Source organism: Esox lucius, chromosome 20 (assembly GCF_011004845.1).
Source record: "Esox lucius isolate fEsoLuc1 chromosome 20, fEsoLuc1.pri, whole genome shotgun sequence".
In the NCBI taxonomy this organism is placed as follows: domain Eukaryota; kingdom Metazoa; phylum Chordata; class Actinopteri; order Esociformes; family Esocidae; genus Esox; species Esox lucius.
The window spans coordinates 28,114,551-28,142,528 of NC_047588.1; the positions used below are offsets into that span (position 1 = coordinate 28,114,551).

The 27,978-nt window shown below is 44.1% G+C and overlaps 3 protein-coding genes across 8 annotated transcripts in view; 1 reads left to right on the forward strand and 2 right to left on the reverse strand.

Annotated features, from left to right (window-relative positions):
* Positions 1 to 3: 3 nt before the first annotated feature.
* Positions 4 to 13,858, reverse strand: si:ch211-120k19.1 (Mpv17/PMP22 family protein). Of its 2 annotated transcripts, none has more exons than XM_020041186.3 (6): positions 9,481 to 13,858; positions 4,547 to 4,756; positions 3,875 to 4,273; positions 1,066 to 1,136; positions 930 to 959; positions 4 to 493 (listed from the first exon to the last, which is right to left on the reverse strand). In XM_020041186.3, exons 3-6 carry the CDS (start codon positions 4,266 to 4,268, stop codon positions 359 to 361), a joined length of 630 nt encoding a protein of 209 aa, XP_019896745.1. In that variant the 5' UTR covers positions 4,269 to 4,273; positions 4,547 to 4,756; positions 9,481 to 13,858; the 3' UTR covers positions 4 to 358. The 2 variants fall into 2 exon arrangements, with proteins under 2 accessions (XP_019896745.1, XP_010883087.1); XM_010884785.4 differs by lacking the exon at positions 9,481 to 13,858 and adding an exon at positions 5,165 to 5,825.
* Positions 5,825 to 9,251, forward strand: LOC109614804. The gene is made up of 3 exons (XM_020041184.3): positions 5,825 to 6,025; positions 6,782 to 7,175; positions 7,307 to 9,251. The coding sequence occupies exons 2-3, from the start codon at positions 7,010 to 7,012 to the stop codon at positions 8,521 to 8,523; spliced, it is 1,383 nt and encodes a 460-aa protein (XP_019896743.2). The 5' UTR covers positions 5,825 to 6,025; positions 6,782 to 7,009; the 3' UTR covers positions 8,524 to 9,251.
* Positions 13,851 to 27,978, reverse strand: part of myh14 (myosin, heavy chain 14, non-muscle) — a 35,192-nt gene continuing 21,064 nt past the window's right edge. For 4 of the 5 annotated variants that reach the window (XM_020041160.2, XM_020041158.2, XM_013139375.4 and 1 more), the window contains 25 exons: positions 27,746 to 27,867; positions 27,142 to 27,211; positions 26,895 to 27,055; positions 26,668 to 26,776; positions 26,449 to 26,580; positions 24,089 to 24,295; positions 23,531 to 23,668; positions 23,155 to 23,278; positions 22,880 to 23,051; positions 22,414 to 22,771; positions 21,838 to 22,149; positions 21,596 to 21,748; positions 21,255 to 21,503; positions 21,052 to 21,165; positions 20,333 to 20,431; positions 18,730 to 18,942; positions 18,448 to 18,609; positions 18,155 to 18,283; positions 17,921 to 18,009; positions 17,259 to 17,382; positions 16,188 to 16,396; positions 15,822 to 15,930; positions 14,789 to 14,961; positions 14,522 to 14,548; positions 13,851 to 14,149 (listed from right to left, as the gene is read on the reverse strand). In XM_020041160.2, the coding sequence (XP_019896719.2) occupies positions 13,939 to 14,149; positions 14,522 to 14,548; positions 14,789 to 14,961; positions 15,822 to 15,930; positions 16,188 to 16,396; positions 17,259 to 17,382; positions 17,921 to 18,009; positions 18,155 to 18,283; positions 18,448 to 18,609; positions 18,730 to 18,942; positions 20,333 to 20,431; positions 21,052 to 21,165; positions 21,255 to 21,503; positions 21,596 to 21,748; positions 21,838 to 22,149; positions 22,414 to 22,771; positions 22,880 to 23,051; positions 23,155 to 23,278; positions 23,531 to 23,668; positions 24,089 to 24,295; positions 26,449 to 26,580; positions 26,668 to 26,776; positions 26,895 to 27,055; positions 27,142 to 27,211; positions 27,746 to 27,867 (3,966 nt within the window). In that variant the 3' untranslated portion in view covers positions 13,851 to 13,938. The remainder of the gene's footprint in view (positions 14,150 to 14,521; positions 14,549 to 14,788; positions 14,962 to 15,821; positions 15,931 to 16,187; positions 16,397 to 17,258; positions 17,383 to 17,920; positions 18,010 to 18,154; positions 18,284 to 18,447; positions 18,610 to 18,729; positions 18,943 to 20,332; positions 20,432 to 21,051; positions 21,166 to 21,254; positions 21,504 to 21,595; positions 21,749 to 21,837; positions 22,150 to 22,413; positions 22,772 to 22,879; positions 23,052 to 23,154; positions 23,279 to 23,530; positions 23,669 to 24,088; positions 24,296 to 26,448; positions 26,581 to 26,667; positions 26,777 to 26,894; positions 27,056 to 27,141; positions 27,212 to 27,745; positions 27,868 to 27,978) is intronic. The other variant, XM_020041159.2, reaches the window with a different exon arrangement.

The following is a 27,978-nucleotide window of genomic DNA, read 5'->3' on the forward strand; positions in this document are numbered from 1 at the left end:
CAGACCTTCTACATTGATTGAGCTCACAGGTGCCCAAGCTGCCACAAGGAGTTGCTGGAGCACAACAAGACAACCAAATTGAATTACTAACTTCCCGGACTGTACAGGTCCATTTCACGACCCTCTGTGGGAACCCTGGATTGGAACCCTGGTCTTGCAATTACCCAATTAAGCATACTTCCCATTTTTCGAGTCAAAGTATTTATTCTTTACCTTCATCTTTTTTGTATGAGAATTCTAAAAGTTTCAGCTTTGATAGAATGCACATTTTAATAAGCATACAAAATATACAAGCAGTTGGATTCAGTTGAGGTCCCAGTTTTTTCTCCTAATTTCATTGAATGCAGTGATTGGCATATCAGTCAGAGCGTGGTTCTCTGTGTTTATAATCTTTCTGCTGTCTTAAATGGCACAGGAAGACCGTCCACACCAGCGAGGCACCACCCACAAACACTGTTCGCACAACTGGGGGAACCAGGGAGAAATTCAATGCCTGAGAGAAAAAGGAGAGAGAGTGAGAGAGAGAATGCAAAGTTTCAAATTGTTTGTGTGATCCTTGTATATGTGTATATTTTGGGACTTGATCTCCCCACAAATATAGTAAAACCTAAAAAATTTGTCCCCACTAGGGAAAATGGGTTTTAGGGAAAAACGTACCATCGGGGCATAGTGTTGTAATAGGGGTTACTTTTAGGTTTAGGTATTACTAGTTAGGATTAGGTTAGGCGTTAGGGCTAAAATGAGTTCAGGCATAACTGGCTACTGAGGTTAGGTCAGGGTTAAGGCTATGGAATAAGGCACATGGATTTCTGGTTCAAGGTTGTGTCTCAGGTCCCCACAGGGATAGGAATACAAATGTGTGGTGAGTGTTTGTTGTGTGCTTGAGTATATAGTATACATGCACCTCGTGTGTAGTTCATGTGTCGTACCTGCATTGTGGACCAGTAGACCACTCCAGTCTGCAATAAACAACCAAGGAGGGGGAGAGACAGACCATTGTGATGTGGTGTACTATACCTTTGCCTATTACAGTGTGTTAGACACATTTATTCATTGCATCTGTACCTTATATGAAGTCCAGAATTTCTCCTTCCAGTCTTCCAAAGGATCTTCTTTATTTTCTAATACACTGAGACCTCAAGGAGAAAAACATGTTATATATGTTAACTTAATTTTTTTTTTTAAAGATAATTAAAAATAATTGCTGAAAGAATAGTGGTGGATTCACAACTGATTCTTATTGGGCATGTTTGTGTTTGCATTGTTAGTGCATGCACAAGACCGCCGTCAGTGTATTCTCTTGATTTTTAGGCTTTGCATTCAGAGTCTGACAACATAAATACCAAAGTGTTAGTGCAAGTCAAGCTGGCTATCATGATAAGCAGTTACACTGATGAGCCAAAACATTATGACCACTCAGAGGTGAAGCGAATAACACTGATCATCTCCTAACAAGGGCTCATGTCAAGGTCTGGATAGATTAGATGGTAAGTGAAAAATCTGTTCCCGTAGTCCACATGTTGTATACAGGAGAAACGGGCTGGAGTAAAGACTTGAGCGACATTGACAAGGGCCAAATTATGGCCAGACGACTGGGTCAGAGCATCTCTGAAACGGTAAAGGTTGTGGGGTGCTCCCGGTCAGCAGTGGTGAGTACCTACCGATAGTGGTCCGAGGAAGGACAAACCACTAACCGGCGACATGGTGTTGGGTGCCTAAGGCTCTTAAATGTGCGAAGGCTATCCGATCTCGTCTGAGCAGACAGAAGGTCCACTGTGGCACAAGTCACAGAAAATGTTAATGATGGTTACATGAGGAATGTGTCACAACACACAGTGCATGGCACCCTGCTGCATATGGGGCTGCGTAGCCTAACACCGGTCAGAGTGCCCATGAGGACCCCGTCCACCGTCGAAAGTGCCAACAATGGGCACGCAAGCATCAGAACTGGACCTTGGAGCAGTGGGAGGTAATCTGGTCCGATGAATCTTGTTTTCTTTTACATCACGTGGACGGCCGTGCACGTGTGTGCTGTTTACCTGGGGAAGTGATGGCACCAGGATGCACTTTGGGAAGACGACAAGCCGGTGGAGAAGGTGTGATGCTCTGGGAAATGGTCTGCTAGGAAACCCTGGGACCTGGCATTCATGTGGACGTCAGTTTGACAGGTGCCACTTACATAAACATTGTTGCAGACCAGGTACACCCCTTCATGTTAATGGTATTCCCTGATGGCAGTGGCCTCTTTCAGCAGGATAATGTGCCCTGCCACACTGCACACATTGTTCAGGAATGGTCTGAGGAACATGATGATGGAGAGTTCAAGGTGTTGCCCTGGCCTCCAAATTCCCCAGATCTCAGTCCAACTCAGCATCTCTGGGATGTGCTGGACCAACAAGTCCGATCCATGGCGGCTCCACCTCACAACTTACAGGACTTGAAGGATCTGCTGCTCATGTCTTGGTGCCAGATACCAAAGGACACCTTCACAGGTCTAGTAGAGTCCATGCCTTAGTGGGTCGGTGCTGTTTTGGCGGCACGCAGAGGACCAGCAGCATATTAGGCAATTGGTCATGTTTTGGCTTATCAGTGTAAATCTGAATAAGTCAACAGGAGATGTAAACACTAGACTAAACTGTTTGCTGCATTAAGAAAACAAAGCAATCACTAGTTTGCTCAGCACTGACAAACAACCTGGTAGAATGCCACTAAAGTGGATGACCACAAAATGCTCACCATAATGACAAATAACACAGAGATCAGGAACACGGTCCAGGAGGTAGGTGTGGATATGTCAACCACTACCATCCCCAGTAGACTTCCCCAGTTGATCTACAGAAACTGGACTGCAAAACGCAAAATCACCCATTATCCTCAAATACAGGATGGCCTAAAAAGTGTGTAAAAGAGCCAGCAGAGTTCTCTTGAAAGGTATTGTGGACAGATAAGAGAAAGATTAACATGTACCAGAGTAAAAGCAGGATGAAGGTTTGGGGGGAAAGTAGATTAGCATACCACCTCATCTGTGAAATATGGTAGAGGGAATGTCATGTTTTGGACATGTATAGCTGTAAGAGCATACTGGCAGAGCATCACCAGGGAAGATAACCAGTACAGGCCTGGCAGAGCATCACCAGGGAAGATAACCAGTACAGGCCTGGCAGAGCATCACCAGGGAAGATAACCAATACAGGCCTGGCAGAGCATCACCAGGGAAGAAACCCTGTACAGGCTTGGCAGAACATCAACAGGGAAGAAACCCTGTACAGGCTTGGCAGAACATCAACAGGGAAGAAACCCTGTACAGGCTTGGCAGAACATCAACAGGGAAGAAACCCTGTACAGGCTTGGCAGAACATCAACAGGGAAGAAACCCTGTTCAGGCCTGGCAGAGCATCACCAGGGAAGATGATGCCCAGTGTCTGGTGATGTCTATGGAAGGCAGACTAGAGGCAGTCATTGCATCCAAAGGAAATGTGACCAAGTACTAAACATGACTACTTTACTGTAATGTTAATCTGTCCAAATCTGTTTGCTACCCTAAAATGGGGGTCGATGTACAAAAGATCCTGCAACAGTTAATCGAAAAATACCCTTAAATTATAGCTGACAATTTGCACTTTAAACCCATAGTCAATATATCATTTAAAATGTACAGTGTTAGTATCCAGTCAGTATCCAAATAATTTTTGAGTTCTGTAGATACAGATTTTAAGTTTGAACTCACTCACTCTCTCTCTCACTCACACACACACACATATATATATACAAACAGACAAATATATAAAAACACAAACTACAAAGAATGAAAGCCTGGATCCATCAGTTAGTATGTTAGTGAATCTTAAGTATTTGGACTGCAACACACACAGACCTATGAAGAAGACACTGATGGTAGCAGGTGCGCCAACCAGTTGGTCCAGCACCACCTTCCCTGACACCCTCCTGAACTCTCCCCCTGGGAGCATCCTCTCCAGTCCCTTCAGCCAATGGTAGTTGAAGTTGGCATGGAAACAGAACCCAACAAGAGCCACTCGAGCAGTCTGGGACCAGTCAATACTAGCCCATGTGGTTCCCTCTGCATTCACCTTGGCCCCCTCTTCTGAGTGATTACTTGTGTGTGGTTCCTTGTCCGTGTACAGTTCATTCCCCCTTTTCCTTCTGAACATGCTTTGCTGTATGAGGTCTGCGGAGGCGAACAGTGTTGTGTATCCAGCCATGTTGCTGATGTAGGGGTGGGTCTTGAATATGGCCCAGACCCGACTCATGATTGCTGTTAAATTTACGGAAACAAAGCTTAACATTATATGGTATATGAAGCAACATCGTTCACTCAATACAGATCAATCAGTCTTTTCAATGGATATGGGTTCATGTAAAAGTTATACATATGGCTAATGAATGATGACTATTACATTGATGTCTATGGGCCCACTTAATCCTTGAAATAAGTAGGATATGATACATGAATGTAAAAATAAATTGCATGTATTGTCTTATTGATCTGTGCCTTCTGGTGTCGGGTAAAGAAAAACTTGTGACTTACCTTAGACCTCAGCTTGGAAGACAGAAGTGGTAGAGATACAAGCTTCAATACTGTGAGATTCTGTTGAACAAGAAAGGTGGGCCAATAGAATTCTCAGCCAATAAGAGTCAGGTCCTCAGAAATCAATAAGGTGTCCTTGGCTGGTCAAAGGTCTGTCAGCGAGGGTGTGATAGGACTTTATCCACTAGCCTTCTTTCACAATTTACGATTCTGAGAAAAGCACAGATGGGAAAGGAAGGAGCGTGAGTGAATGGATACATGGAAGAAACGAGAAAGAGGACACAAAACATAGTGTGAAACATGAATAGGACAGATAGAACAGAAATCATACTAGTACAATGCTAACATTAATTCTGTATAGTTTAGTAGTACAGCAATGCTATTGCCATAGTGATTCTAAAGTGCTGTACTACTCTGTTGAGTGCAGAGCAACTATGTCTAATTATTTATGTTTACAGCTGACTTTGATCATGGTTTTTCATTTTGTATCACAGTCCCATTCTTCGCTCCACCTACTTGAGTATGGTTACTGGCGGCCAAACGGCCAAAAGTGACCACAACAAACCACAAGGCTATTCTCTCCTGCAGAAAAAAAGAGTTTGGCTTGTTTCCACTTACCAAAATCATGGTCCAGAATATTGGTCAGCCGATCTGTACTTACAACATGATATGCAAAGGGTCTCCAAAGAAGCTTTCTGAATGGCGGAGTAGATCCTGCTCTCAGACACATGTGGCTGCACTAAAAATAGATGCCACTCCTGTTACCACAACTCCCTCCTTGGAGACGCATGGTAAGTTTGGTTTACAATAATCAGCACCATGTATATATTTAAAGGAATAGTCAACCCCAAACCACCAATTACATGCAATCATTTCCTCTTCCACCTTGGGATGGAGGCCTGTAGGCTTTTTTGCTATCACACACGCACACACACACGCACACACACTGCTCATTATTTAGAAATGTAGTGGGGACAGCCTATTCATTCGCCATGCCACCATATATATGCAAAACTCAGTGTTAGGGCAGCGTGCCATTAGCAACCACCTTAGCTCTTAGATCAGAAAATTTGATAATGAGGGCCAGAGTTTAAGTTAATCAATTAAGGGCTTGTTAAGCGCCTCAACTGGTGCGTTTGTGTCTCTTGATACTGAACAGGCTGCCTTTAGTGTTCCTGACAAAGGAGAGGTGCGCCCACGCTTCCACGAGTGGTTGACTTCTAACATAATTGCCCCCTTTCTTTTCTTAGCCTCTCATCCCTTGCTTCCTTTATCGCTCTCCCCTTTATTTCAGGCCAGTGGCTTGATGCAGAACGTTTAACATTGCCTCGTTGAAACACACACACACAGACACACTCACACCCACATACACATTCAAGCCAAAGCCCACCGTTTTCTTTGACAGTCTGTCTGTATCTCAACTCAGTCTGAAACATAACTGGTGTCAGTCTGCAGAGACAGCGCCACAGCATTGACTAGGTGAGTTCTTCTTATTGTTCTATATTTTATAATAATATTTACCTAATACGTTGTATCATTATAATACAAAAAGTATTATAAAAACTGGTATAATATATTTTTTGTATTAAAAATGGTTTCAGTGGTCCAGCTTTGTTTAACATGCTGCTGTTGAACTGTAATGGGTTCGATTAGAGCATGTACCATACTATAACTAAATTGTTAATTGGAATAAATCATTCAATGTTTTATTTTATTTACACCATAATAGAAATGTTTTACCTGAAATATGTTGACTGGTCCACCATAAAATTTCAATAGTTTTGTTTCAAATATAATCTCAACAAAATGATTAGGGTTTGGTTATAACCTAATGTGTTAAAGAAGTGAGTGAGTTTTTAAGTGCTATTTGTTCAGTTTTCTCTCAATTATGGCATTAGGTTTCATAAGTCATGCTCGTTGATAAATCATTTTTGGTCTTTACTGAAAATTCGAAAAAGGTATCAGTTTGTCAGACCTTTTCAATAAGCCTACACTAGTATGAGTTTCCCAATTTTACATGGTTCTTTTCAGTATTATATCTGTTGACACTTCTGTTCGACATATGCTACCATGTCTTTGGAAGTTTGCAAGGAAGATTTTTCCACTTCATGATTGTATTGGAATTCATATGAACATATTCACCAAGATGTTCCACCTAGATCTTCTCTTTCACCTTCTTCCTCAACCTCCACTAATACCCTGAAGATGTCGTTACTTCTCCTCTTCTAATCCCAGCCATGCGTCCATCAAATTCAATGAGCTTTGAACCTGGGATGGAGCGAGGTGTTCCCTGGGGTCGCGACCTCTTCACCTTTGTAACATCAGCAGCCGGTCACATGATGCGGACACTCCAAAGACCAAGAAAGAACCGTCCGTCCAAACGCCAAGTCAACCACCGACGCTTTCTCCACAACATGATCCAGAGGTGAGTGTTTTTCTGATAAGAGTGAGCAACATAACAAGATGGATATTATATTGTACACTCTCTCAAACAGGAAATTTGCAGAGATAGAAGCAGCCAATCACCAACTTGCATCTGTCCTCTTTTCAACGGATGCGGCGAATAGCGACACACCATCCCCATCACAACATCCAATAATGGTTGACCAATCTGACAGCGCCTCTAAAGGTCGGTGTTCTCCCTTTAATCATCCAGACAACTTGATGCATAACTAAACCAAATTGGTCCCCGATGATGTATTCACCTTTTGTCATTTCTCTTCCTTCGTCCACCCTGTTGACTCCAACTCTCCCCTCCAGCTCCCAAAAGTGCGGGTGCACTCTCCCCTTGTTCAACTCCAACTGAAGACCTTGCAGTTGAACACAGTGAACCGGGGGACTATTTGAGCCTCAGCCCACAGCAACACATGGACCAGTCCAACGGCAGCCCTCCTCGTGAGAGAACAGACAGACAGGGGCTCAGATTAGACGACCCAGCGGACTGCGGATCACCGAGATCATCAGGAAAAACGAAAGACTTGGAACGAGGCAGGGAAAACCTTCCCACGGAGCCCTTTGGATGTGAAATGGCTTCAGAGGAGAGCCTTTGTAGCTGGATTGACAGCATTAGGGAGAAATATGAAACACAGCTCAGACAAGAGTCCGATTCAAATACCACGCTTCCACCTCTGAACCAGAGGGCTCTACCAGAAAACCAAGACGTGTCAACTATCAACCAGACTCCCCTGTCACCTGTACTCTCCCATTTGTCCCTAGACTCTTGTGACTTTGGAGTCACAGCGGCCACTGAGATTTCCGTCTGCTGCCAGTCCCAAAACAACGTGGCCGACGATGACACAGTGGAGAGCCAGAGAATGGATATGATGAGGTTTTGGGCCTCAGAGGAGAAGCCACTGGACGATGGGAGTTTTGGGGACTTCGTGGACCCCCATCTTGAGACCATATGGGGGTCTCAGGGTGAAGAAGGGAACCTAGCCACTAAGTTGCACATTGATGATGTCACATTTCTGAATCAGTCGGACAGTTTCATAGAGAAGTGGATGCTCTGCACCAGCAGCACTGACAGCAGGTCTGAGATGGAGCTGATTGACTGTTTCAGCGGGCAGTATGACTCTGGACATGCATACAGATGCTCTGTAGATCCAGTATCAGCCATTAGAGACTTCTTAAATGGCCAGGGCAGCTCACAGTGTTTGTTGGAGAGTGCTTTGGAGAGACAAGGTACAGATAGGCAGCTCACCTGTTTGAATGACACCCCAAACCAACTCTACTCCTCCATAGGCTACCACTGTAACCTTCCAGACACCAACATGCTTCAGAGCTCTTGTCCTCAACCCGATAGTACCTTCTCATTGGTGAAAGATGACTTGAATCAGAATTGTATTCCCTTTGCAGGAGTGGCTAGATCCTTCCCTGCCCCAATCCAGACCCCTCATTCACATCAGGTTCTAACGCCCCCCCTGGAAAATGATTGGCTGTTCACGGATATCATGGAGGATGGAGGCCTATCAGTGTGAGTTGTGCATCCTGCTACCAAATTCACAGCGGTGCCACAAGATGAAAAGAAAAATCTATTGTTTACCCACAACCGATATAGTTAAGGTGCCAAAGGCCAAATGTAGAATAGAAGAAAATACAAAAAGTTTCATCTGAAGCAGAATTCATGATTGAGCTAAACCCCAAAAAACAACTGAACCCATCCGGACCACGAACAGATGAGGTACAGATTATGCTAGACAGGGAGCTAAATCAGACATCTTTAGGAATAAGTACCCAAAAATAGCCACTAGATGTCAGTGGCTATTTTCTTCTACATAAGACCTAGAAATATTTGAACTAAATCATGAGATAAAAAATATAGTGTATGTTTTTTAACAATACCAATAATACCAAAATGATGTTGTTTTGTGCTTGGACATCAGATTTTTTTCACATTCCCATAGGTGTCTGTAAATATCTTTAAAGAGGCAATATGTAAGATTGTTACTGTACTACTAGCAGTAATAAGCAGAAATGACGAGAAGAAGGCTCCGTAGCCACAGATCGATCAGAGTGCCCATGATGACACGTCCAACGTCAAAAGCGCCTACAATGGGCATGCTAGCGTCAGAATTGGACCTTGGAGAAGTGGAATTCGGTTGCGTGGTCCGATGAGTCCTATCACATGGATAGGACTCATCCGCGTATTCATGTGGACGTCAATTTGACAGGTGCCACCAACATAAACATTATTGCAGACCTGGTACACCCCTTCATGGCAACGGTATTCCCTGATGGCAGTGGCCTCTTTCAGCAGGATAATGTGCCATGCCACACTGCACACATTGTTTGCGAATGGTTTGAGGAACATGATGATGAAGAGTTTAGGTTGTTGCCCTGGCCTCCAAATTCCCCAGATCTCAATCCAATTGAACATCTGTGGGATGTGCTGCACCAACAAGTCCAATCCATGGCGACTCCACCTCGCAACTTACAGGATTTGAGGGATCTGCTGCTGATGTCTTGGTGTCAGATACCACAGCACACCTTCAAGGGTCCTGTAGAGTCCATGCCTCGGTGGGTCGGCACTGTTTTTGCGGCACAGAGGACCAACAGCATATTAGGCAGGTGGTCATAATGTTTTGGCTCATCAGTGGATACAGGGCCCCAACAGTGTGGAAGTGAGCAGAGCCGAGGCTGTAATGCCAATAACAATAAGGAATTATACTTCAACTTATGTGATGTTTTGTGGTTTGACAGAATGAATGTATTTACTTCTTAATGTGTGTAATATTAAGTTATTGATAAACTACAGTAAATGTATGCATGTAACCAGGTGTTTCACCAAACCAATAAACAAATTGAAGCACACAAAATGTCAAAACCACCAACATATATTAAAGTTCAGCCCAGTCAGATATGTTTTATAATTACAGCATTGTAAACAAAAAAGGCTAATAAACACATTTCCAAAATGTTTAAATTCCACAGAAAACATAAAAGAAAAGAAAAAAAAGGAAAGTAATACCTTTGAAGTCCCAGATAAAGACATTAGTTCTATGATCACATTATACGGGTCAGACAATAAGCTTTAACCAATTGCCCTCTGAAGATCAGAAGTCTAGATTAACATTTTGTGATCTTGTGAAAACATTAGTGTAAATTTGCATTCAAATAAATTGTAAAACATTAGCTACACATTGGTGCTGCTGTCCCGTTGACACCACGTACAATGCTGGATGTCTGGATATACTTCGCGAAAAAAAGTGAATTTGCCCATCATCCAGCCATTACCGTGTACACCGGAAATAAAAAAACCCGCAATGGTATCTTGCAACATAAGCTATTGTTGGCTATATGGCTGAGTAATCTTGAAACACTGATACGTTTGCTCTGGGTTTTTAGCACCCCTCGCATCCGCAAATGGACACGAACATTTTAGCAGACACAGTATGATCGGGTAAAAATCTCTGGCGACCTATACCACAAGATAAATGTAATGGCTGGAAGAAGTCAGACAGAACCATATACAGAAATCAGCAGTAACAATGTGTACCTATTTACATCAATCGCAAATCGTTGTCAGAGTCTGGTCAATTACTCTCGTGGTGCTTACGTAAAGTGCAGAATTTACAGTAACGTAACACATCTTTCTTTACATTAAGTAAAATGAAATACACGAAGGGACAAAAATCTGCTTAATAAAAACGTATAATACCTGTCGTTGTTAGGTAATCAAAAACAAATATAACTTCTTAATCCAAAGATCCTATTCTTTAAGTGGATTCATTTTCTTTTGTTGCTCCGAATGTTTTTATAATCACAAAATGTATTTCGTAAAGATCCAACTGTTCCTGTAGTATAGTCATGAAAAGTATCAATAAAACTGGACCTCGTCAAAAAGGCGCAAACTTGACATGAGAAGATGCAGAACTGCAGTATTGATTGATGTCAGCGCAAATGTACCATTGTTCTGATAACTGCTCATTAAACAATCTTCTAGTAGTTTAACCCCTGCATGCTTTTAAATGGGACTGGCCTAGTCTTATGCGGAGTAAGATTAACACCCTTCCTTGGGCAGGAGCAGACAACCCTGATTACCGAAAAGACTGTGATCAATGCTGTAATCAATGCCATGCACCACCATGCATATATATACTGTAATACTAGACTGAGCAGCAAAGCATCCCTATTCCAAGGTGCATGGTGTCTGCAAGTATGTGGACATTACTTCCTGTACAGACCTCTGCTGTGGCAGGCATAGAGATTCTGGGGCAGAGAGGAGTTCAAATATAAACAATATATATCAACAAAATGGCTTTGCTCAAGAACTCTTAGAACCAGGTTTTTCTACCATTTATAGATCACCTTATCCGTCCGTTTATGACAGGACACATTTTTTAACGATTCCACCCTCATCATTTCAATATAAAACACTATGGTAAAGGGAGGGAAGCCTAGAACTTTGTTGTTCTAGGAGAACCTATACAGAAATACTGGGTAGAAACTGTCCTAGTTGCTTTATAGAACAGATCTGAAGACAGTTGAACTCAGGGGTAGTTACACTGATAGTTACACTGCAGTTACACTTACAGTTTAAATTCCCCCAACACTACCTATTCTACACTACTAATGTCCCTTTTCTCATCCATACGCCCACCATTTGGTTAAACATAAAAGCTTTGTTTCATAGATATTTTACACCATGAATGAATAAAAAAAAAAATGAATATTACAATGTACAATATGTCTATTTGGTAAAAACAAAAGTTATGGATGTGTTTGATATGTTGAGAATGACTAGCTGTCTCTAAACACTGAAGTGGTGCAAGTCTTCCACGTCCACATTTGCCTTGTCTGTTTAAGAGATTCCAGTGTGTTTCTCCACATAGTTCTGGTGTAGTGTTTGTTACTGCCATAAAGGCCTGTCCTTTCATTGCTCAATAAATGGGTCATTACTTACCAACCAACACCTAGAAACATCCCTAACGTCTTGATATAGTAACTGTGATGCTGTTTTGAACCTTTCTCTATCACCAGAGTATGTTTGAGGCCCTGCCTTCCTTTCCATCGGTGCCAGTGATTCCAGATCAGTATGTCAATCCCAATGTTTAGTCTGAACAAACTAGAAGTAATACAAAAAACAACCTGCAGGAATAAATAACTTAAGAGTATGCTCATATTTAGACAGATATCAATTACATGAACTCAACTGCCAGTAATTTATAAGAAACATGTTGAGACTTGAGTTTAAGAAACTATCTACAGTAGCGGCTGTAGCTATCTACCTATACCTAACTATGCAATGCACTGACCTACCTATCTATCTATCTATCTATCTATCTATCTATCTATCTATCTATCTATCTATCTATCTATCTATCTATCTATCTATCTATCTAGCTACCTACCTACCTACCTACCTACCTACCTACCTACCTACCTACATATCTATAAAGATCAATGAATGTCCAATCGAAATGCAGAGCACAGCACTGACGCCAGAATACATGGAGGTTCAGCTTTTTTGCATTGGTGTTTGATGCAACTGCAATAACATTTTTGGTTGTCATCGCTTGTCATGAATAAAAAATATATTAAAATGTCACCCTTATGATAATCACAAGTTTAACTGATTAACTGTACGATGATGTGGATTTTTCTAGCCAGTTTTACAAGTATGAGTGATGATGATGAAGTAATTATCATCATCAGTCATTTTCTTAAAAACTTTACGCTGGCTTCATTCTTGGTTGTGGATACACTATCAAGGTCAAATATCTATAATGTTTCCTTTTTTCTCTCTCTCACTAAACCATCGCTTCCCTGATGTATCTTTCCTTCATATATAACCCAATTGAAACTAGACCCAAATTACTATTTTATCCTAATCCTTCAAAGGCATTCTATAGTTCCTAAAATATGCTTTAAAATTATAATTTGGCCTAAAAGAAAGCTACATTCATGTGAGAGAGAGAAAGGCGGGAAATTCATGGGAGTGTCTCCCAGGCTTGTTAAAATACAGAATAGCAGATCAGCCGACTTTCACACCAGCAGTCAAAGAGCTGTTTACAAGATACACACTGACAAAAGGACTACATACATAGAAAAGTGGATCGGTCCCCAGTGTGTGTCTGTGATTTTGTGTTTCTCTAATCTTGCGAAATGTCTTCCCTAAACATGCAAATGGTTTTAACCCTTTGAGGAGTGAACCATTTGTTATTCTGAATGGTCTATTTGGGAATTCTCCAGCATTCTAGAACATTTAGCAGCCCTTCTTGATGTCATCATCTAGAAACATTAACACATAATGAGTTCCTCAAAGGGTCAAACATGGCTTTACAAATGTTTTTGTTTCTGACATTTGAAGCTTAATACAGTAATAGAATGTCTATGCTGCTATAATTAGCTTTCCCCCAGGTTTCTAGGAGATTGCGTTTGCCCCAGTGACATCACAGCCCATTAGCATTTGTCAGAATAATCAACAAACTGATCAGCCTTGGGTTTCTTCCTCTCTCTCTTTGTGTGTGTGTGTGTGTGTGTCTGTGTTTGGGAATACTCACTGATCTAATCTGCAGAGTCAATAGGAGTGCAGAATCAGTTAGTCTATTGGTGTATTTATATGTGTATATACATGTATGATGCATGTGTCTGCTTATTTCTTACATGTATTTATGTAATTTTTATTAATAACTTTTTATTACAGTTTTCCAGGTTTGTCTCATTGAGATTCTCTTTTCCAAGAAAGACCTGGCCAAAATAGCAGCACACACAGTTACAAAACACATTAAAAAAAACAAAGTGCTGTATCTATATAAGTATGTGTGTGTGTGTGTGTATATTTGTTTGTATGTACCTGTATTTGTACTGTATATGTTCCTAACTGTGTCTGTATTTATGTATGTACGTGTGTGTTTGTGTGTGTATATGTGCTGTTTATGTACCTATGTGTGTTACTCAGTGTCGTTGAGGCTGTATGGTGGGGGAGGTCCCAGACTGTTATTTTCGGAGGGGGGCGTTGGGGTCCCGGGGCCTGTTCCAGGACCAGTGCCTGAAGAAGGGGTTGGGGAGGCAGGTGGCTCCTCAGAGTCAGAGTTCTCCAGTGACAAGTCATCCACCAGCGCCCTGCGGCCGGAACGCATCCCCAAGGGCAACGGAGCACGCCTGCGGGGGAGGGGTGGTTAGAAAGATAGGATTCTAAATATCTGCAATGCAATCAACTGTCACTAAAAAGGACGGGCAAGAGTGCCCCCTTGTGGTATATAGGTAATAACACATGAGGAGGTTCAAGTCCTAAATGCTGATTGGCTGAGAGACTGTATACCACTGGTAAGGCATCTCAGGGGTTTGTGTTTCACTGTCATTATGCCACGGCTACAAGCTGTTTCCAGACACTCTGCACTGCGTTGTACTTAACAGCACTTAGTCATGGTAAATATTGGCCATGTACCACAATATGAGATCGGAGTACAGTATTTCCTGTTTAAAATACACAACAGTCCACACACACACACACACAAACACACAGTGACCTACTTGTCTGGTTTCCGTTCAGATGGCATGCTGATGAGTGGAGAGGTGGAGTGTGAGACAGGCAGATGGACAAACAGGTGGACAGACAGATGGACAGTCAATTTTAGATGGAGTTTATGAAAGAAAAAAAAACATGCAGTGATAAAACCTGTAACAGTGTTTTGGCAGGTACGGATGTTAGGATGTTCAACATAAAATGGCTCTGGGATGGTCAGTTAGGTTAAGACCAACCACACACACACACACATACACACACAGTGACAGTGTTACCTGAGCTGGCTGCGTAGCGCTGTGATCTCACGGGTCATGCTCTGGGAACTGTCAGTTAGCTCCTCCAGTTCTCTCTGGAGTTTACGCCTCAGAGCGTTGGAACGAGAGTTCTCCTCCTCCACCTCCTCCAGCTGACGCTTCAGCTGCCTCAACCGGCCCATAGACTTATCCAACTGGGGTGGGGGGGGTCAGATGACAATAGAGGAAGGAGCGATTGGGATCAGAGAGGAAGAGAGAGACAGATTAAGCACAGAACAGAAGGACTCGGATTACACATCACAGATTAAAATCCAGATGATTTTTGGGAGGGGATCTGTATCACCCTTACCACTACACTGGAGAGGGATGGGGGGGGCTGTTTTTCACTATAATATGGGAGGGGACAGCAGCTCTCTTTCCCTGGTGCCAGGGCAGGATCAGATTAGGGTTGGGATTAGCAGGAACAAGCACTTATTTTGGGAAGTAAACACACCCTTTTGTTGAACCCACACAGAAATAGTTCATATCTGTTCTCTGTACTGGTCTTTACTGGTTCATACCTGTTCTCTGTACTGGTGTACACTGGATCACCCATGTCCTCTTTACTGGTTCATACCTGTTCTCAGTACTGGTCTATACAGGTTCATACCTTATTCTCTGTACTGGTTCATACCTGTTGTCCATATGGGCTTATACTGATTCATACCTGTTCTCTGTACTGGTCTACACTGGATCACCCATGTTCTCTTTACTGGTTCATACCTGTTCTCCATATAGGTCTATACAGGTTCATACCTTATTCTCTGTACTGGTTCATACCTGTTGTCCATATGGGTTTATACTGGTTCATACCTGTTCTCTGTACTGGTCTACACTGGATCACCCATGTCCTCTTTACTGGTTCATACCTGTTCTCCATATGGGTCTATACAGGTTCATACCTTATTCTCTGTACTGGTTCATACCTGTTCTCTGTACTGATCTACACTGGATCACCCATGTCCTCTTTACTGGTTCATACCTGTTCTCCATAAGGGTCTATACTGGTTCATACCTGTTCTCTGTACTGATCTGCGTGTCTCCTCTCGTCGTCCGCTTGCATCATCACCTCCTTCAGCTTTTTCTCTGTCTTCCTCACCAGCTTGTTGGCTATAGCTCGCTCCCTGTTGATGAGAAAGACTGTCATATTTAATCATCCTAACCAGTGTGTAGCGTCAGAATTGTACTGGAAGAGGAGAGAAGAGAAATTTGGTAGGAGAAGAAAAAAGAAAGCAGGGATGCTAGAAATAAGGGAAGGTGAAGAAGAACCTTCCTCAGGTGGTCTAGTTCTTAATTGGACACAACTGAAGAAAAAACAGTAGGCCCTCTATGGAATGAGTCTGACACCCCTGTCATAAGATAATGTGCATGTTCTCCTCACTGTCTCTCCTGCTCCAGCTGCTCCTCCATGCTGTCAATCTTTGCCTCCAGGGCGGCGACACTGAGTCTGTGCTTTCCCCTAACAGCTCCCTCCATCTCCCCCAGCTTTAGCTTAAGCTCCTTGTTCTGCCTCTCCAGAGACTCTCGGGCACTCTCTGCCTTCTGGCCCAGGGTTCTTTCCCCCTGCAGCTGGACGGTCAGAGTGTCCACCTGGGGAAAGTGGGAGCGCCATAGAACAGGACATTACAATAGGGAAGAAGTGACAAATGTAATATACCCTAAGTAAGACAATAAGAAACAGTATTTGTTAAACATATAAATAACACATTTCATATGACATGTGCAAATGCTTTCAGGTTATATTTAGGCTATCCAACATACATATTTTGACTTGTAGGTAAAAATAATAGATAATCCTATAAAAACACTGGTCAAAACCTATACACTGATGTGTTCATACTTTATTTATACTGATGTGTTCATACTTTATTTATACTGATGTGTTCATATTTTATTTACACTGATGTGTTCATATTTTATTTATACTGATGTGTTCATACTTTATTTATACTGATGTGTTCATACTTTATTTATACTGATGTGTTCATACTTTATTTATACTGATGTGTTCATATTTTATTTATACTGATGTGTTCATATTTTATTTATACTGATGTGTTCATATTTTATTTACACTGATGTGTTCATACATTATTTACACTGATGTGTTCATATTTTATTTATACTGATGTGTTCATATTTTATTTATTTCGCAGGCGGGGGGGCGGGCCGGTGGGCGTGCGTGCGTATGTATGTGTGTGTGTGTGTATATGTATGTGTGTGTGTGTGTGTATGTATGTGTGTGTGTGTATGTATGTAGGTGTGTGTGTGTGTGTATGTGTGTGTATGTATGTATGTATGTATGTGTGTGTGTGTGTGTGTGTGTGTGTGTGTGTGTGTGTATGTATGTATGTATGTATGTATGTGTGTGTGTGTGTGTGTGTGCATGTGTGTATGCAAATATGTGTGTGTGTGTGTATGTATGTGTGTGTGGGGGGATTCTGTAGTTTACCTGAAGTGTAGCCTTCCTGTATCTCTCAGCCATTATTTCAGCATTGCTCTGCTCCTCCTCCAACTCCTCTTCCAGCTGAGTGACTCGTGCCTCCAACCTCCTCTTCTCTTCACAGAGAGCAGACCTGACGACCCCCACACACACAAAATGACCATGATACACACGCATAATACCCAGTAATACACACACACACGCATAATACCAAGTAATACACACACACACACACAATTACCATGATACACACGCATAATACCCAGTAATACACACACACACGCATAATACCAAGTAATACACACACACACACACAATTACCATGATACACACGCATAATACACAGTAACACACAGACACACACACATAATACACAGTAATACACACACACACACAATTACCATGATACACACGCATAATACACAGTAATACACACACACACACAATTACCATGATACACACGCATAATACACAGTAATTCGCACGCACACTCACATACACATGAGCACAGGCACACACTGTAGGAATCTCTATCCTTGTGAGGACACAAACAGTTATTCCCATTGAAAATCCTATCTTCCTGCACCCTGAACCTATTTTTGATATGCCCAAGGTTAGTAAAACACCCACACACACACACCCACATATAGATCAGAAAGACAGATACTGACTTCCCAGTGGAGGTGTTGATGATTTCATCAGCCATCTCATCTCTCTCTTGCTGGGCCTGTCTTCTCATCCTCTCAGACACTGATAGATCCTAAACATGCAGACACACACATAAAGACAGTGAATGCTTCAACCGATCATGTTGACCATCTGTATAAAAAACATCTAAAAAAACATTCTTCCCAATATGCAATTGAGGTTGTGTCTTCACACACACAAAGACAGCAGACACACACCTCTGTAAGCTGCAGTAACTCCGCCTCTAGGGTCTGTAGGCGTTTCTCTGTGTCTTTTGATTGGGCAACCACCTCGTCACGTGCCAGCTTGGACTCATCAAGCTCACGAAGCACCTCCTTCATCTGAGCCTGAGGGAAAGAGACAGAGGGGTTAAATGTGGTGTTCCACAAGTCTTTGTGCTGGGACTATTACAGTTGCCTTTGTAGAAAATATGGTTTAAAGTATATAGGACAACCTGCACATCATCTAACCTCAGCCCAAACAAGGAGCATAAGAAAGAAAAAAATCTTACCTGCAGTCTCCGTAGCTGCCTAAGTCCCTCCTCCCTGCCACGATTGGCTGTCTCCACCTGGGCCTCTGCCTCCTGTAGCTCCGCCTCCAGCTGCTTCTTAACAGACATGGCCTGCGAGCGCTGACTCCTCTCCTCCTCTAGCTGGGCCTCCAACTCCCTGACCTGATTGGAAGAGGGATGGAGAGAGGGAACACAAATAAGACAGAACTTCAGTATATAATTAAAATTAATAACAGGCTCTTTATACTGAAGTTCAATGCACTTTTCTTTCTGTCTTCTGACCTGTTTGTTGAGAGACCTCCTCTTCTCCTCCCCCTTTTCCTCCTTGGTGCTGATCTCCCTCTCAAACTGGGCCCTGAGGGCCTGCAGCGTGACTTCCAGCCTCAGCCTGGAGTTCTCCGCCTCCCCCAGCTCCTCCTCCAACTCCTGGGTTTGAGAGCGGAGGGACTCTGCCTCTGTTTCCAGGGCCCGCCGGGAACGCTCCAGCTCATGCACCTGACGCAGGAGAGAAACGTGGGCTTACGTAACTACGGCCATGGGATTTGGAGATAGCCGGTCCATAGCTGGTAAGAAAGGACCATATTCAAGAAGAGGTCCATTTGCAGAAATAGCCCAGAATAAAGGACTATAGTCATGCATATTGGTTAAAAACTGTTAACAAAAACATACAGTGCAAATGTAGTCCATATCTTTAGATAACTGGAATAATTATGTAGGATATTTATGTTATATAAAACATTTTCAAAACAAGTAGGCCCAATAAAAGAGCTTTGGTTTCACTATAAAGGTATATTTTTTCAGCATTCTGTGCTTTACTAGACAAGGAAAGTGGCAAACGACAGAGGAGTTCTTCTGAGGGAAGAGCAGTAGGCCAGATCCAAACTACCCCAAGCCACATAACTGTTGTAGTTTTAAGACAGACTTGTTGTACTGTTGGTAAGGCAATGTATAATGTTATAGCCTATACAAAATGACAAAGGTCAGTTATATTAGCCTAACTTTTACAAAAACCTAGCCATAGTAAAAACTTTTACTTTTACAAACAGCCTAAAGCAGAAAATGTCCAGGTTTGCTTTAAACTTACTCTTCTATTAATATATTTTACAATTCCTTCTTCTCTCTCTATTTGTATTAATATAAGCAACTGGATTTTTTATGGACGTTATTCACTTACAACTTTCTGAGATAGAACTCTCTCAGGCCATTATATCCATATAATGGATGATAAAGAAAGAGTAGACTGTGCAAGCCAACAAAGCACATAGAAATAAAGGAGAAAAATTCAGATTTAACACAAGACCAGTTCAGTGTCACATATGATTAATGACATTTGACCAGAGAGAGGGAGGTGCTGCTTTAGTGCTCTCTGGTCTTTCTCCCACCTCCATGATCATTTGACCAGAGAGAGGGAGGTGCTGCTTTAGTGCTCTCTGGTCTTTCTCCCACCTCCATGATCATTTGACCAGAGAGAGGGAGGTGCTGCTTTAGTGCTCTCTGGTCTTTCTCCCACCTCCATGATCATTTGACCAGAGAGAGGGAGGTGCTGCTTTAGTGCTCTCTGGTCTTTCTCCCACCTCCATGATCATTTGACTAGAGAGAGGGAGGTGCTGCTTTAGTGCTCTCTGGTCTTTCTCCCACCTCCATGATCATTTGACCAGAGAGAGGGAGGTGCTGCTGTGGTGCTCTCTGGTCTTTCTCCCACCTCCACTGTTCTCTTTCATAACAGTAATAGTCTAGCACATGTGTGTTGATATATGTTGATTATGGCAGAGGGACACACCATCTGGTATGTGTCCCTGCTGTGTTCTCACTGCACTGCAATCTTTTGCTCTGCCAGACTGTGTGAGATAAGATGAAACACACACACACACACACACACACGTACATTCTTTCCCACGTCATCCTGTTGATTGACCAGCTGTTCCATGTCTATGCGGAGTTGCTTGTTGGATCTCTCCAGCTCGTCCCTCTGATCTTGGGCCTCCTGCAGTTGTGCATGGGATAATAAATGAGTAACAAGATAACACCTAGATCAACAGGAAAATGACTTGCTGTGGCTAATTGGATAATACAGTGTGGTCATTGCAGTGGGACCTGCAGGGCTCGTGCTAACTGGATAATACAGTGTGGTCACTGCAGTAGTACCTGCAGGGCTCGTGCTAACTGGATAATACAGTGTGGTCATTGCAGTAGTACCTGCAGGGCTCGTGCTAACTAGATAATACAGTGTGGTCATTGCAGAGGTACCTGCATGGCTCGTGCTAACTGGATAATACAGTGTGGTCACTGCAATAGTACCTGCAGGGCTCGTGCTAACTGGATAATACAGTATGGTCACTGCAGTAGTACCTGCAGGGCTCGTGCTAACTGGATAATACAGTATGGTCATTGCAGTAGTACCTGCAGGGCTCGTGCTAACTGGATAATACAGTGTGGTCACTGCAGTAGTACCTGCAAGGCTCGTGCTAACTGGATAATACAGTGTGGTCACTGCAGTAGTACCTGCAGGGCTCGTGCTAACTGGATAATACAGTGTGGTCACTGCAGTAGTACCTGCAGGGCTCGTGCTAACTGGATAATACAGTGTGGTCACTGCAGTAGTACCTGCAGGGCTCGTGCCAGGGCCAGGGAGCGTGTCTCCTTCTCTCTGCTGTCTGCCTCAGCCCTGTCCCTCTCCTCTGCCAGCCGGGCACTCACCGCCTTCTCTTCTGCCAGGCACTGAAGGGGGCAAATGGAAGTATGGTTACGACACCACACATAAGAAATGTGATGGGCCCATCTCTAATCTCTGACCCCTGAACTCTGACCTGGTCAAACTTCTTCTGCCTCTTTTCCAGGGCAGTGCAGTTCTGTCTCTCTCTCTGAAGCGCCAGGGTCATGTCCTCAATCTCCTCCCTCAACCGTTCCCTCTGACGCTCCACTCGCTCTTTCTCCTCCTCCTTCTGACGCTCCCTCTGGACTGCCTGGTCCAGGTCTCTTTGTAGTTTTCTGCGTGTCTCCTCTCCTGCCTCCACTGCCACATTCACCTCCTCTGTCTGCTTCCGCAACTCAGCCAGCTAGAGAGGGAGGGATGGTGAGAAATGGGAGGGAGGCCCTGCTGGAGAAACAACTCAACATGTTTTCTATTGTGATCCACAGGGATTGTTACCTGCTGAGTGAGCGTCTGTATCTGCCTGCAGAGCTCTTTGGCTCTCTCCTCCTCCTCCTCCACTCTCTCCATCAGTCCATTCCTCTCCTCCTCCAGAGCCCTAACCCTGGAGCCGAGAGCCAGCTTCTGACGAGTCTCATCCTGCAGTAGCTCCTGGAAGTACATCACCATGGAAATGTGTTGACTGGAGCTGGCTGTGTGAGTGTCTGTGTGTGTGTCTGTGTTTGTTTGTGTGTGTTTACCTGAGCGTCGTGTAGCTGGCTCTCCAGGCTGCTGACGTCCTTGTTTAAACGGAGGCATTTGGAATCAGAGGTGGCGAGAGAACTGGAGAGGGTCTCAATCTCTGACTGTAGCTTGTGCAGCCTGTCGTCTCTCTCCTCCCTCTCCCTGTCGGCCTGAGCCAGGCGTGTGGTCAGCTCCTGGACTTGGCTCTCAGCCCTCTTGCGGCCCCTCTCGCTCTCCATGCGCCCTCCCTGCAGGGCCTTAAGCTCCGAGGTCAGACTCCCCCGCTCCTCCTCTAAAACGACCTTGGCCTTCTCCAGGGACTGACGGGCCTGCCAACAGGACCCAGACAATTACACCATGCAGTGCTTTGATACAGTGCATATACAACAAGAAGAAAAGGAATTACAGACAAATACTTTTCTTTGTACTGTACGGAAACATACAAATCCATACATTATAGAACTGTCAGTGACCAGTTTACAGAGAGAGATTTCACAATGCAAACATTTGACTGTGGAAATAATAGCACATACAGATGGTCGTTACATAGTACACATTATATGTGTGTGTGTGTATGTGTGTGCGTGACTCACCCGCTTACTGTTATCCAGTTGTTCCTGCAGGTTGTCTATGGCAGCGCAGTGTTTGACTCTGAGCTCCGAGAGCTGCGCCTCGTGGCGCCTGGTCTCCTCCTCAACACACCTCTGGAGCTCCCCCAACTCCGCCTCCCTGCGGGACCTGAGCTCCTGCTGGGCTGCCGTGGTGTCCAGGGTGTCCTCTAGCTCCGTCCTCAGGGCCTCCAGCTCCTCCCCCAGGTCTCTCCTCTGTTTCTCTGCCCTCTCCCTCATCCCTCGTTCATTCTCCACCTCCTCCTTGAGCTCTGACACCTGGGACATGGCCTCTCTCAGACTCCTCTGAGCCTCAGTCCTTCGGGAACCCTCCTCCTCCAACCTGGGAGACAGGAGGACAGGTGAGAGAGGGTGAGGAGTGTCAACATTATACAAATGATGCCGTTATTCCTCCCACTCATCAGATGGTGTACATGTATATTCCTATTACCTCCCCTGGAGGGATGTGATATCCTTTTCTCTCTGAGCCAGGGTGCCCCTAAGTTCAGCAGCCAGAAGACCCAGGTCAGAGAGCTGCTCCTGGGCCTCCTGGGCCTCTCCTTCCATCCTCCTCCTCCACTTCTCTTGTTCCAGACGAACCTGCTCCTCACGCTTCAACCGCTCTACAGGAGGCGGGGGAAGAAAAGGAAATAATGTTCCTGAAAATTCTGAATTATGTGTAACGAAGTTAAATATGCAATGCCACTAGTTTGAAACAAGCTTTACCCTCCAGATCAGCGATGACAGCTTCCTGTTTGTTCTTCAGCTTGTTGAGGCTCTTGGTCTTCTCCTCTTCCTCAGTCAGTGAGTCTGTTACCTCACTCAACCTTTCCTCTAGCTGCTTCTTCTCCTACGAGACCGAATTAACATGGAGAAACTAAGCAGATTCTGTCATCATTCTAAAAAGCACTTCAGTTCCACAGGTCACGTTTTAAATCACAATCCTGTATATTCGAACATCTCGGCAGGTCTTTTTTAATATTGCATGCCATTTACACGTTGTTTCAACTATAGATAACTATGGTTTTAACCATGTATTGTTGAACATAGGCGTGTGGAGGGAAGGTCTAGGGCTAGAGTTAATACTGTAGAGTCTGGTTACCTTGCTCAGGCGGTCTCTCTGTTCTACAGTGTTCAGCATCTCTGTTTCCAAGCTCTTGACTTTGGTCTCCAGGGTAACCTTCTCCAACAGGAGGCGCTGTCTAGCCGACTCCTCCTCCTCCAACTGTTCTTCTAGATCCTGAGGGAGTGAGAGGGGGAAAAGAGAGGGTGAGAGATGATGACAGAGGGGGAGAGAGGGCAAGACAGATGAGGAGAGAGGGGAAGACAGGGCAGAGAGGGGAAGACAGGGGAGAGTGGGGAAGACAGGGGAGAGAGGGGAAGACAGGGGAGAGTGGGGAAGACAGGGGAGAGTGGGGAAGACAGGGGAGAGAGGGGAAGACAGGGGAGAGTGGGGAAGACAGGGCAGAGTGGGGAAGACAGGGGAGAGAGGGGAAGACAGGGGAGAGTGGGGAAGACAGGGGAGAGAGGGGAAGACAGGGATGCAGTTTCAGAACATTAGAGAACCTGCTGAGTGACTGTTATTCAATAGAATCTCCAAAGTTAGTTACAAAACAATCCTGTTGTCGTCTTCTCTCCTCTCTCCTCCACCATACTGTACCGTCACATGCTGCTGCATCTTCTTCTTCTCATTGGTCAACTGAACGGCCCTCTCCTCCTCCTCCTCTAATCGACCCTCCAGCTCCCCCAGTATCTCCTCCAGCTCCTGCTTTCTACTGGCCAGTCTGGCCCTCATCTCCTCCGCCTCGGCAAAAAGCTCTGCCTCTGCCTGCAGCTGGTCAGTCAGCACCGCCTTTTCCTCCATTAGCTATGTACAGGGATGAGGGGGGACATTAGCTATGTACAGGGATGAGGGGGGACATTAGCTATGTACAGGGATGAGGAGAGACAAGAGCTATGTACAGGGATGAGGGGGGACATTAGCTATGTACAGGGATGAGAGGAGACATTAGCTATGTACAGGGATGAGGAGAGACAAGAGCTATGTACAGGGATGAGGGGGGACATTAGCTATGTACAGGGATGAGGAGAAACATTAGCTATGTACAGGGATGAGGGGAGACAAGAGCTATGTACAGGGATGAGGGGGGACATTAGCTATGAGCAGGGATGAGGAGAGACATTAGCTATGTACAGGGATGAGAGGAGATATTAGCTATGTACAGGGATGAGGGGGGACCTTAGCTATGTACAGGGATGAGGAGAGACATTAGCTATGTACAGGGATGAGGGGAGACATTAGCTACGTACAGGGATGAGGGGGGACATTAGCTATGTACACGGATGAGGAGAGACATTTGCTATGTACAGGGATGACAGGAGACGGAGATACAGTTAGGTCCGGAAATATTTGGACACTGACACAAGTTTCATAAATTTGACTCTACACCACCACAATGGATTTGAAATTAAACAACCGAGATGCCATTGAAGTGCAGACCTTCAGCTTTAATCCAAGGGGTCGAACAAAAATATTGGATGAAACTTTTAGGAATTGCAACCATTTTCATACACAGTCCTCATATATCAGGGGCTCAAATGAAATTGGACAAATGAACACAATCATAAATAAAATGTTCATTTTTAATACCAAATGCTGATTTTCCTCCTTTGTGATGCTTTGACAGGCCTTTACTGCAGCTGTCTTCAGTTGTTGTTTGTTCGTGAGTCTTTCTGCCTTAAGTTTTGTCTTCAGCAAGTGAAATGCATGCTCGATCGAGTTGGGATCAGGTGATTGACTCAGCCATTGCAGAATAGTCCACTTCTTTGCCTTAAAAAACTCCTGTGTTGCTTTCACAGTATGTTTTGGGTCATTGTCCATCTGCAAAGTTAAGTGCCATTCAAATAACTTCACTGAAATTGGCTGAATCTGAGCAGACAATATATTCCTATACATTTCTGAATTCATCCGGCTGCTTCTGTCTTCTGTCACATCAAAAAACACCAATGACTCAATGCCATTGGAAGCCATGCATGCCCATGCCATCACACTGCCTCCACCATGTTTTACAGATGATGTGGTACGCTTCAGATCATGAGCCGTTCCAAGCTTTCTCCATACTTCATTCTTCCCATCATTTTGGTACAGGTTGATCTTAGTTTAATCTGTCCAAAGAGTGCTGTTCCAGAACTGGGCTGGCTTTTTTAGATGTTTATAGGGCAAAGTCTAATATGGCCTTTCCATTCTTGAGGCTTATGAATGGTTTGCACATTGTGGTAAACCCTCTGTATTTGCTCTTGTCAAGTCTTCTCTTTATGGCAGACTTGGATAATGATATGCCTACATCCTGGAGAGTGTTCTTCACTTGGCTGGATGTTGTGAAGGGGTTTTTCATCATCCACCACTGTTGTCTTCTGTGGATGTCCAGGCCTTTTTGTGTTGCAGAGCTCACCAGTGCATTCTTTTTTTTCTCAGAATGTACCAAACAGTTGATTTGGCCACTCCTAATGTTCCTGCTATATCTCTGAAGGATTTTTTTTGCAGCCTAAAGATGGCTTGTTTCATTTGCATTGAGAGCTCCTTTGACCGCATATTGTGGGTTCACAGCAACAGCATCCAAATGCGAATGCCACACCTGGAATCAACTCCAGACCTTTTACCTGGTTAATTGATTAAGAAATAACGAAGGAATAGCCCACACCTGACCATGAAACAGCTTTTGAGTCAATTGTCCAATTATTTTGGGTCCTCTATAAAGAGGGGGCTACATATTAAAGAGCTGTAATTCCTAAACGCTTCTTCTAATATGCATGTGAATACCCTCAAATTAAAGCTGAGAGACTTTAAGCCCATATTCATTATTCAACTGTAACTTGAATGTATTTCGGTAAACTGCCAAAATAACAAAACTTCCAATTATTTCCGCACCTAACTGTAAGTCTCTCTACCCCCTGATGCTGTCGTATCAACCTTGTTGTCCAGGTGAAGAGAGATGTAGATGGATGGGAAAGGGGTTTTACCTGGGCGTGTTTTTTCTCCAGTTCGTTGTAGTCCTGTTCAACTCGGGACAGATTGTCCTTGGCGTTCTTCAGCTCTGCCTCTCTCACCTGGATCTCCTCATCCTGACGAGTCACCTGCAACAGAGGTTTGACCTGGGGGGAGCAGGGTCAGAGGTCAGGAGTTAGGCCACAGAAAATACGTATGTCTCTCTCTGTGTGCGTGCGTGTAGGTGTGTGTACCTTGGTGAACAGCCTCCACCATTGCCAGTTCCTGAGTTTGAGGTAGGCAGCACAGTTCCTCTGCATCACTCTCATAGCGCTCAGCTGCTGCTGCTTTTTCAAGAAGGCCCTGTAGAGAGACAGTGTCAACGCGCACAGAGCCACAGGCGAAACACACAAACACAGACACGCACAAGAAAACAACGTGTGTAACCACACACGCCACGCAGTCCCACGCTATCACTCACTTGCGTGCGAGGTATCCCCTGGCTGCGCTCTGGAAGCGGATGATGGTGTCCGTGATTTTCAGGTCTCTCTCCTCCTCCAGGTGCCCTAAGACGCCAGCCCTGAAGAACACTTTACTCTGCCCCACTCTGAACAGGTTACGGTCCAGCTCCAATGCACTTATCTGGAAACAGTTCACATCACGTCCATACATGTGGCTTTTGCTAAACGCTGTAATTCAGTACGGCCTGGCTGTAAATTACGACTCACCATGAGTTCACAGGCCTGTTTCCCATCCATGAACGTTCGAGGGATAGCGTTAGGGGTCAGGATCTCATACCTAAAGAGAGACACACAGTAACAGACTGTATACTGTTCGGTCGACTGGGTTTGGTTGTCAAAATCCCTTGAGGGCGCTGTGTAATAATGTTAAGATAGTAATGTGTTATTTTTAAGAGAGGTCATTCACATGGTTTATTTTGGTCAGTATGTCAAGACAATGAGGTGATTAGGGATATTCACATTAAAAGTAAAACATTTTGTTTTCCTTTTAATGAATAGTTGTCCCCCACAATGAAAGAGCATTCGTAATAACTACACAACGAAGATTACAACGGACACACATGTCCATGTCTCCTGATATGTTGGATGAAATTTGGCACACATGCTTAGGGACGAGTCTGAATAACCCATGCAAGAGATGAGCTGGTTCAAAACAAATAATGTCAAAGACTGGGACAACAACCAATGGAGCTGGTTGTTACAGTGGACAGTGTGTATTTGTTGACTTAACATCACATTGGAATAAGATGTGAAAATGAAAATCCCCCATTTCAAACCAAGACTTTCTCCTAAGTTTGAAAAACAGTGTTACCTCTGTCTGAACTCCTGGAAGGGGATGCGGTTGGGGAAGCCCTGTCTGCAGATACGGATCCCCTCTAAGACCCCATTACACCTCAGCTGGTCCAGAACCAGATGTGGAGTCAGCTTGCCAGCCTGACAGACAGAGACAAATGGTTTCATGTTTCGATGTTGTTTTCTTTTCTTTTTTGAAAGGTCAACCCTCCATTCTCTTCTCCCCCTCCCCTTTCCTCCCTAATCTCTTAC

Coding starts and splice junctions, on each gene's coding strand:
- si:ch211-120k19.1 (XM_020041186.3), bottom strand. CDS start 4,268: ATGAGTCGGGTCTGGGCCATATTCAAGACCCACCCCTACATCAGCAAC. Junction 1,137..3,874: donor CATCAGTGTCTTCTTCATAG/GTCTGTGTGTGT, acceptor TTTCTCCTTGAG/GTCTCAGTGTATTAGAAAAT. Junction 494..929: donor TCTACTGGTCCACAATGCAG/GTACGACACATG, acceptor TTTTTCTCTCAG/GCATTGAATTTCTCCCTGGT.
- LOC109614804 (XM_020041184.3), top strand. CDS start 7,010: ATGGATATTATATTGTACACTCTCTCAAACAGGAAATTTGCAGAGATA. Junction 7,176..7,306: donor ATCTGACAGCGCCTCTAAAG/GTCGGTGTTCTC, acceptor TCTCCCCTCCAG/CTCCCAAAAGTGCGGGTGCA.